We start from the raw sequence: 10,962 nt of genomic DNA on the forward strand, positions 1-10,962 counted from the left end.
AGTCATCGCGGATGAAACAGATGTTATTGTCAGGCCTTAAGGCTTGAGATAGGCGCATGCACGGCAGGCATGCCTACCCCGCATCCACGCGACTTCTCGTCAGACGACCGTATTAGTAGTTTAATCTTATAAGTGTCTTCTAAAGTATTCCGTACAGCTACTGGCGTCGCACGAGGATCAGCAACGCATTGCCTTGGAATGAGTTCCTCGCAGCAGGGGGTGATAGGGCGACCAGATCTAGGCTTATTTAAATGTGTTCTTGTCTCTGTTCCAAACATTTACAATTTTTCTAGAAAGTCCAGAGTATTTTGCAACTTGTGCTTGGCTATTGCCTCTCTTCAATGCTGCAATCACTGCTCGCCTAAGATCTAATTTTTAATCTTTCATTTTCCTCATTTTAATATATATTTGGCTGGAAGAAATAACTGGAAATCAGACGGAAGTTAATCATTGTTATAAGTAAAATTTCATGTCAAAATACTTTCGCTCTCCACGTAAATAGTTGGTTCCACTTTACTGCTAGGTTTGAAACGTAAACAACACTTAACTCTCTACTCAGACACAAGCAGGTGAAGTAATGAACCGGTCTCCTGTTTGTTTTGCATCATGGGTATCATTTACGCTATGGTCAAAAATATGGATGTCAAAATACTTATGGCCAGTGCTGTTTTACCACGGATAATCGAGGATTGAATCTCTATTCATCATCATCATGTTTATTTATTTGTTTTATCTTGATTACTTTGCAGGAAGTGTTGTAGGAGCAGCCGCAAATGCAGCATCTCAATCGGTTGAGAGTATGGCGAGAGTCGGAAAGAATGTAAGCACAACATTTCATCGTACCACAACTGCTTTGAATGCCGGATCGCTAATTATCAGTGGTGTTGAACTAGTAAATACAGGTTCCATGTTACCACAGAAGTTTGAGGATAAAACATGGACAGCCTTAGAATTAATCCAGTTTACAACATCAGCATTCTATTTTACTCACTCAGTATGTAATTTTAAAACTGCTAAGACACTCTTCTCCGAAACACAAACTAATGTCTTACGGGCATATAAGGAGAGCCTGAAGAGTAATAATCAACGCAAAGCGTTTGACAGGTTAGCAGGACACACAGTGCGTGATATGCAGGGAGGAAAGGAAGTTAAGAAGGCAAAGATTATCAGGTCAATAAGAAGCATAGAACATAAAGATAACTTCTTCGCAGGAGTAGTGAGGGCGGGAAAAGATATTAGTAAGACTAAGAGCAGCGCTAAGTTTACAGAAACCGGTAAAGTTCAAATAAACCATCAAGTAACCGTTGACCCAACTAAGTTCTCTAATATTGAAGGGGGACAAAGAAATATAGTTCTAAAAGCATCCAAAGATTTGGCTGCAGGAACGATCTCACAAACTCAATTTGATAATATTGTAAACCCAATTATTCAGCAGGATAATAGTTCAACCACACTCCATCAGAGACAAGCAATACCCAATATTTCGGGTAACACAAGGGGAAGGAGTAATGATGATGATGAGCGTATTTAAGTATCTTAAAATAGTGATATAGCTGTAGCATGAAGCAGCCACCTCAGCTTTATCGTTGACTGTAATAAAGCCTTCAAGTTGGGTTTCCACAGGGCAGTTTTGACAGTGAAATAGTTGCTCAAAATCTTGAATTACACCATAGTCACCTTCTGTGTATAACCCCATCTTTTGAGTGCAGCCTTGGTTCAACGCATCCCAGTTCTTATCCTATCAGGGTGTCTTCCAGACAGGCCAATATTGTGAAGTATGTGCTGGTTTTCCTTCTGTTGGGCGATTCCAGTCGGATATTGTGGACTGCTGCTGCCAGAATTAATCCCTAAAAACGCTTGGTGTTATTAATGAAACTCCTCCGTGACCTGAGAAGCAGTGGTACTACCTCATGTTCATAGAGTGTCCACCTCTTGTTTGAGTTTCTCAGTTTCAGCTGCCATTTGCCATAGGATTGAAGGTGGAGCTCTCGTACAAGTGTGGTATAGCTTTTCGACGTGTGTTGGTTCGAGGCACTGCACTGCACGTATCGTTCAAAGAAATATTCACTTTCTTGGAATGGGCAGAGTCGGCCCACACAGGACAAGCATATTCAGCTGTAGAGAAAGAAAGTACCTAAGCCGTAGTTCGTACAGTTGCTGGATGTGCTCCCCTGCTTGGCCCTGTTATCATGAGCAGTAGATTATTCCTGGCTCTGGATTTTATACCGACAGAATGACAATGTGCTCTAAAAGTAAGAGACCAATCAAGCTGAACTCCAAGGTATTTGACAACAGAGGTGAACTCAAGCTACCTTCCTCCCAAACTGATGTTGTGTTTGTGATTAGCAGCAGGATTACATAGATGGAAGGGGGTGACGTGTGTTTCTTTAGGATTAGTCTTAAGATGGTTGTCCCTATCATACATAGACAATTCACTGACACAGTTCTGCAGGCTGGATTCTACTTCCCAAAATGATTTGGACTGAGTTCCAACACAAAGATCGTCAGCAAATACGAAATGCTTGGTATTCAGCCCAGTAGACAGACCATTAGGATAAATATTGAAGAGAATAAGTGAAAGGACACTACCCTGTGGGATACCATTTTTCTGGTTCTTCCAGAGCCTTTCCATACCTTGAAGTGTCACACTGCATCTTCTTCTCAGTAATAAGCGTTGAATGATTCTTGTTTGAAGTCTTTCGTCATTTCAAACAGTTTGTGCATGAGAATTCGGTAGATGATCATATCGTAAGCAACATCATGTCTACAAAGACAGCGCCAATTACAGTCTCCTTCTGAAATTTATCCTCAATATATCCCGTAAGGTTCAACACTTGACCTGTGCACGATCGTCCTGGTCTGAAGCCTGCTTGTTGATTCATCAGCTTACTGTCTACAAGAAAACTCGTTCTGTTAAGTATAATGCGCTCAAATAGTTTACGAAGGTGACTCAGAAGAAAAACAAGTCTGATGTTCTTCAGATCGTCTGGTGTCTTACCTGACTTATGAGTGCCACCACTTGTGCTTTAAGCCAGTTCTGGGGGATCATCTAGGAACGAAAACACTAACTGAAGAAATTATTTAACCATTCTAAAGTCTCTACACCAAAATTCTTGATTTGTTCATTCCTACTATCATCTAAACCCACAGACTTTCCTACTTTGAGCTTTTGGATACTGTTTTTACTTCCTGAGGGGTAAACGGTAAGTCCAGACCAGAAGGCTGAGCAGCTACTTGCTGGGCTAGACGTGGAAGTTTTTCTGATGTGATTTATCAGGCTTCCCGTTCATGATTTGCTGATGAGCTACTTGATCTGGAGTAACAGTAGAGTGGCCTGCGTTGTGTTGCTTAATGCCAGAAATGTTGTCCATCCTTTCCGGCTATTCTTCAACACATTGACCTCAGAGATAGTCTTCTGCCATTTTCCGTTCTCTCCTTCTTTTACCTATCATCAGGCAAAGCATTGATCTAAACAGAAATGTTTCCATGTAACCAAAGAAATCCTACCTGATAATGCGCAATTACGATCCGAATTTACATCAAAAACTACTACTAGGAGTCAAGAACGTGTACATATATATGTGATGGAAAACACCTCACGACTTGCTGGATACCTTACGTCCAGTTTGCAGCTTGGTTGAAGAAACAGAGAATAGAATATTATTACAACCGCCAATAGGCAAATGCAAAAAATGAAATACGGGAGTCAATTCAATCAGAAAAAATGTGATCAGAAGTAAAAGTATTAAAGGGAAGTATTTGTTCATTCTTGTTCACTACTTCCAAAGCATATTATTTCAGATCCCGAATTCAAAGAAAGGCTTAATAGAAGTAATATGACAACCGTAAGGAAGCGCAAGCTGTAAGTCAGAAGTCTGTGAGAGAAGTCAAGTGACGAGAGAAGATTCCTCACATAGTTCTAATGAAGTATTTCTGTCTTCGGATGAATTTTCAGACAAATTCCAAAGTATGTCCATGCGAGATGAATGTAGAACAAGTTACAATGAGTTACCGCACGAAAGGATATTACCACGGAGTTCAGTAACCTCTTATAAGGAGGATGATCCTCTGGTGAAGTACCGAGAGTTCTGGGAGCACACAGCTTTTGTAGCGTTGACAACCAGTGGGATTTATAAACTGGTAGAAGAAGCAACAGAAATTCGAAACAGGGAAGTGAACTGCGCGTGAGACTACGATGGACTTGAGGTACGAGCATACTGTATGTCATGGCTCCTCATGGCATGGTAAATGTAATTTTAAAATGTAATCCAGAGGCGACAAATATTGTAGTTTGCGTTGATTATACGTGAGTCCTGTGGGAACCTTTCTTATACCTCATGTGCAACAACAAAAACAAAAGACAGCAAGAGCAGGAAGTCTCAACACATTGTTCTGGAACGCCTGACATTCTGGAGTGGACGCTCTGCTGAGAATAACGTTAACAGAGCTGGGCCGATGCATTTTTCGTAATTATTGCTCATATTTGGGCAAATTAACCTTACATTATTATTATTTAGTTTTCTATTTGGAAGACCAAAACCACTGCTGTTTGAATTTTATGTACCACCCATAAATTGACGTGTTTTCTTCAATAAGAACCATGAAATTTATTCAAGGTGGGAAGTTTGATGTGAACGCTTGGAATATTAGACGCATAATTGTTGGGAAATGGAATATTTTCAATATCAATCAAATTAAAATATATTAACAACTGCTATTATTGAAAACAAATTCAACAATTGTTATAATATATAGTCTATAAACAAATAAATAAATAAATAAATAAATATTTTCATCATTAACTTTTGAGCCTCCTTACATCTTCCTAAACTTAATATTTACCCGAACCTTATTTTACAGTTGAATCGGCTGGAGCTGAAGAGCATTAAGTCAGTTTTCACTACTTTTCAGGAAAGAGAGAATGCTATTACCCAGACAGAACATTACAAAAAAATACTATATTAAGTTCTGAATTGTGAAGCAGCTGCTCAGGTTATATTTGTGTTAGTGGAAGATCGTTTTAATTTAATAAACAATTTCCAAAATCAATTTTGAAAAAAAATGACTTACTGCCTTTCAGCTCCGTGGTTAGTTTAATATGACATGAAGCCATCCATAATGAATATTTCACAGGATATTTAATTTTAAAATATATTTGTACTATTAAAAGCACCTATATCCTGTGCAAATATAATTTACACCACCACTAATGACATGGAACGTTACAACGCCTCCCTTTCATTTGCCGTATTTGGCGAGTTATGGTCAGTTAGACTGTCTTTACCAACCTGCAATCTTCGCTTGTTTCCTTCTCATTGATGTTTCTCCTATATTAGTTTGTGTAAGGTAAATCTTATCTGTTACCGTCTTTCATGATGTTTCACTTTAGTCTCATTATTTTGAGAGACATAATACCCAATTAAGCCTCCGTGGCTCAGACGGCAGCGCGTCGGTCTCTCACCTTTGGGTTCCGTGGTTCAAATCCCGGTCACTCCATGTGAGATTTGTGCTGGACAAAGCGGAGGCGGGACAGGGTTTTCTCCGGATACTCCGGTTTTCCCTGTCATCTTTCATTCCAGAAACATTCTCCACTATCATTTCATTCCATCTGTCTGTCATTAATCATTGCCCCAGAGGAGTGCGACAGTTTTCGGCAGCCGACACAATTCCTATCCTCGCCGCAAGATGGGGGCTTCATTAATTCCATCCCTGACCCAGTCATTGACTGGAAAACAAGTTGAAGCTTTTCATTCAATACCAAAGTAACACACGCTTCCTATAATTAGGTTCTCTGCTGATGATGATGACGCTCGTTGGTTAAAGGGGCCTAACATCTAGGTCATCGGTCCCTAATGGTAAGAAATGAGACGAAATTGTATGACAATTTAAAAATCCATAATCCTCCACGGACCAGAATTCGAAAACGTGAGGACGAAGAATGAATGGATATGAAGTTAAAACTGTACCGGGCGGTACACCTCTACGACAAAGTTCATATCTTGCGCCAACTGAAACTCCTCTACAGGAGAAACTCTGAACTTTAAAAACTGAATCAACTCAACTGTTTATCAGAAGATGTCTCTGGGTATTTTTGATTTGCTTTTGTTGATCAACAAGTGTGGACATTCTCTAACAGATGTCTCTACTAAAAACTATGATAATGCACTCTGGTGCGAAGGAATGAACTTTCTTGGAGAAATTTTGTATTCATAAGTTTTGTCTTTACTAAATTTGTTCTTTCATTTGAGGGTTGGCAATATTAAGCTTTCTTTCCGCCTGTTTTGAATTTAACCAATCCTAAATTTCTGTAATTAATTTCCCACCAATAAGGTGTTTCTTCATCGATTTGTGTGCAATTTTGCTGTTAGCCAATAAACTTTTGTGGGCGGGTCTTAATCATTCATGAAAGGTCTCGAATTTTCCGCGAGGGTATAAACACTGCTGATTTTCTTGTATCCGGGCCACTTCAACAACATCTAGCTTCGCGTGTGGATATATAGCAGGGTGCGGGAAGCCCCTCTTTCTTCGGGCAACAGATCTTCAACAAGGTAATGGCCATTTAACATCTTTTCTTGCTAGTTCAGCAGTTTAACTCGCGGGGAAGGTTCGAAACCTTTAACATGTAACCAACCTTTTTAAAATGTAAATCCCATTTCAGTCTATGTCAAAACTACAAATCTCTTTAACTGTAAAGCGGGGATAGAGAGTGTTTTACCGTCTCGAGTTCCCCTTCATTTTGAAGTTGAGGTGACTACGTTTTCATAACCGTTTCTTCTCTTCCTTAATGTATTAAAGTTTTCTCATACGAGTCACCTCCCTAGCTTGGGATTAGCCCCTGTGTAATCGGCCTAGCGCCACTTAGGTTTTAAAATGTGTATTTAGGAGTGCTAATTCACGCCTCCATCCCTTTTGCGTTTTGGGCCATTTAAATTAACCTAGTATTTGCCCACTAAGGCCCAGTAGGCTGGGTACGAGATACCCCTGTTTCTTTATAAGTTGTGCCTTGATGGCAGTTTAATGTAATAGTCTGTTATTGCCTTTATAGGCTCGAAAGATCGAGAGCGGGTCAGCTCTTTATGGTGTTGTGGTAAAAGTGCCTTAGAGAGGCTTGAGATGTGAAGTTGGGAGCGAGTGCTCCATGTAATGAGGGGTTTTCTACCCTTTGGTAACTTGTGGTTGTGAGCTGAGAGCTCAGAATTTGGGGCTCGTAGCCCAGAATTTGTAATATCCTCTTAACTTGTGCTTTCGTTTGTAAAGTTGCATTGTACCTGATTTTTCTTTGTTATTTCACCTAGTGAAAATTGTTAAATCTTGTTATCAGTTGAAAATATAACCTTTATTTAAATTTTGAAATTAATCTTTCGGACTTGTAGTTAGACCCATTCCAGCCCGCACCTTCTTTCACCTCTGCTGATCCACCAAAACCTCGAAACAAAAACAATCAGTGGATCCGAACCGCAATGCCCCACATTCCCAGAAACTTAGCGTTAAACTATAGCAATACTGATCAAGGGACAGCTTCTAAAGCACAATACTGACTCGATGATGCTTGTAGTCGAAACGGGTCCAAAATCCAGGTCATCCGCCCCTCACAATGGTACTTATCGCTAGGAAAATAGAACCATGCTATGTCTCATGTTGCAGTACTAATCAAAAGTACCGTGAACTCGCGGTATTCCACACTGTATGGTACTATGCACAGGTAAAGAAATTCGCATATGTAACACAGACCTTTACTGTTTCGCACACTGCGGCGCTACTTACAGGCAACGCAATCCTATGGTATTCCTCACATAAGTGGGCCAAACACAGGGACCCGTACTATCCCGTGGTTTTCCTCACATAGTGGGTACTAATCATAGGCAAGGCAGAACCATGGTAGCTATCATCCCATGGTCCTGCTCATATGGTGGTACTAATCACAGGTACTGCAAAAGCCGACCGCACGGTGCTCCTGTGTGCTACTAATCACAAACCAAATTCTTACCCAATGTAATGGTACTACGCACAAGTAAAAGCAACCCTTGGTATTCTCCGCGTGGTGGTACTAATCACAAGTAGTTTCATGGTTCTAATACAATCAACCTTTGGTCGCCCCTTTTAGTCGCCTCTCACGACAGGCAGGGGATACCGTGGGTGTATTATTCGTCAGCCTCCCCCACCCACAGAAGGTGTGTGTTTGGTCCGCGAGAGGTATTTTATTTCCCTCAAGTCCGCCGGCAAGCCGGTTAGGACCCCCCTATCCGCCACCTGGGACGCGCCACGTGGGAGTATCACCACTTCCCCTACTGCGCCTGCGCAGCAGGTTCGTGGAAGTACTGAAGTGCTTTGCAGTGTTTGAATAAGAAACAAGTAGTGATATGAGTGGTTTGCATGGCAATTCTGATGTATTTAACCCTGACAATTACACCATACGATTTTCTGACGTGTTGTGCGAATGAATGCCATCTAGTCCTCATAAGGAGGGGAGAGTTATCCCCTCCACCACCTCTATTCCTTGTTCATTCCGTCTGGTAACTTTAAATAATAGGCTTTGAGTGGCTCGTCTTCGAGACGTGTGGTGTAACTAAAGCGATATTTATAGACGTGTTACTGTCGGGGTTAAAGCAGCTGAGTTGTTTGGTTTGGGTGGTGGAGGGAGTATAACATAGGCTCTAAAACCCAAGTGATTTGGTTCATTTGAAAGGATTAATACGCAAAATTCGTTCAGTGCCTATGTCAACCGCCGCTTGTGAACGAGGTTTCAGCGTTGCTCATAGCATCAAAACAACCGAAAGAAATCGCTTGTTGGTAAACACTTTGCAGGCTCTGATGACTATTAAACTCAATGGGCCCTCTTTGAGATTGTGGAATGTAGTTACCGTCGCTGATAAATGGGTCACCTCTGGGCATCACTTGGCAGACCAACGCTACTCATTGAAAAACAGCAGCGAGGCGAAATACAACCTTAGAATTTTTCTTTGAGGTGAGTTTTGTTTTTATTATCTTTCTTATCTTGTAATAATTTCCTTTTCTTTAAAATTGGCCTGCATTTTTATTTTAAAGATTTTAAATGACTTAAGATTCTCCAAGATACCTCTGTGATGCACTTGGTAGAACGTCGGCCTTCCATCATTGCTCCGGTGGTTGAAACACTGACCACTCCATGCGAGATCGGTGCTGGACAAAGCGGAGCAGGAACAACTTTATTCAGGGTTTTCCTGTCATCGTTCATTCCGGCAACACTTTCCTCCACAATTTCTTCATTTTTCTTTCATTAATCATTGTCCAGAGGAGTGCAATAGGCCTCACCAACTGGCACATTTTATTTCCTTAGCGTCAGTTACGCGCTTCATTCATTCATTCGCTTTTTTATTTTTTCACTTATGATCTTCCAAATTAGTGCACTGGTATTTAGCAGGATTTATTTCAGAAAAAAATATTCTGGGGGCATTTTTCGTACCGTGGGGATGTGGTACAAAGACAGGACAAAAATGATGGACTGTACAATATTTAGTACACTCTATGTTTATAAATTGTATCTTTTATTTAGTTTATTAAGTTAAATTTTGTTTACAGTTCTACTCCATGGTCACAATGTGCACAACGATCCAGCATCTGTTGCAGATAAACTATTGCTCAACATTGCAACTCATAACGTCTGCCACCAGCCGTGATCAAGGGAGAGAGAGAGAGATATGAGTGCCTAGACTTCCGAAATTCACATTGACTTTTTCCATCGAATACGCGTAGCGATTCAGTGAATTTGAAGTTATTTCGAAGTGCCTTCTTGTTACTGGTACGTATTTTTATTGAACTGTGTAATGATTGACGGACAAAATGCAATTTACTACAAGGAGCAACTTTCCAATAATTATCATTTTTGTTATAGCAACAGATTCAAGTAAAAAATATCTAAAATGTACTTTTTCCTGTGAGAGGGAGTAATTTACTTACAGGGAATTACATAACCCCTCCCCCACCGGGGACTGCCTGAAATAAACACTAGTAGGCCCTCCCCCCCCCCCCCCGTTTTTTTTATGATTTCGCACCCTGATCGTGAATACATTAAAAATGACTGAAGGGTTCAGGAAAGCACAGTCAGACAATTTACCATGTGTGGATGCAATCATGGTGGCATCATTCTTGAAAAATAGCGACTGTTTTGTGGCTGCAGAAATTCACGGATTGAAAGCAAATTGGTAAATGGCATCTTTTATATACATGCAATGTATAGGGTAACAATGAACATGGATAGAAATCGCTTAAATTACCTTTGTCATTTATTTCTAGATTGATTCCCATATTAGAGAATAACGTTACATTTTCGTGCTTTCACCATTACTAAAGTAACAAATCGGACTTCAGCACTAACATAAAAATATGGGTAACATTATAGTAGTACCGGTACTATAGTTCTATAACCCATCATTCCTGTAATATATATTTATAGTTGGGGCAACTGGATTCCCACTTCCTAGGCCCATGAAAGAGAAACATTAAATATCTTTAGTTCATTTTTCTACATCTGTATTGAACAATAAATTATATTCATGTTACAGTGCTGGCAGAGAAAATTATGGTGACAGTGCTATAGGTTATGTTCAAGTAAAGAGACAAAGTGGGAAATGCATAGTAAAATGCAAAATATGTCCTGAGCACAAGGTCAGATCCAAAAATTATACAGTCACACTAATTGTGGATGAGGAACAGTGCTGCACAGACAGTGTAGAATGTCATGACTGTGCTGCATCATCTGGTGAGTAAATAAACTTAGCAAACACTAAACTAGGCCTAAAAACTTAAAACACAACAACTTACAAAGTAGGGTATATGCATAAAAATAATACTCACAACTAACTAGACAATTTTATAATATAAACAGAAAAAACAAATTTAATAAGGTACAATATGTAAGCCTATTTAAAGCCAGCAGAGGAGAAAGTATAACATTCTGTTATACTGATATTATAATTTATTATT

General features: G+C 40.0%; 1 protein-coding gene across 2 annotated transcripts in view; it reads left to right on the forward strand.

The window, feature by feature from the left end:
• Positions 1 to 9,921, forward strand: part of LOC136871767 (uncharacterized) — a 60,555-nt gene extending 50,634 nt beyond the window's left edge. Inside the window, exon 3 of one of the 2 annotated variants that reach the window (XM_067145335.2) lies at positions 9,559 to 9,921. In XM_067145335.2, coding sequence (XP_067001436.2) covers positions 9,559 to 9,656 — 98 coding nt within the window. In that variant the 3' untranslated portion in view covers positions 9,657 to 9,921. Of the gene's footprint in view, positions 1 to 749; positions 4,803 to 9,558 lie in introns of those variants that run through there. The other variant, XM_067145334.2, reaches the window with a different exon arrangement.
• The last annotated feature ends 1,041 nt before the right edge of the window (positions 9,922 to 10,962 follow it).

The sequence above is a fragment of the Anabrus simplex genome, chromosome 4, assembly GCF_040414725.1.
Source record: "Anabrus simplex isolate iqAnaSimp1 chromosome 4, ASM4041472v1, whole genome shotgun sequence".
NCBI lineage: Eukaryota > Metazoa > Arthropoda > Insecta > Orthoptera > Tettigoniidae > Anabrus > Anabrus simplex.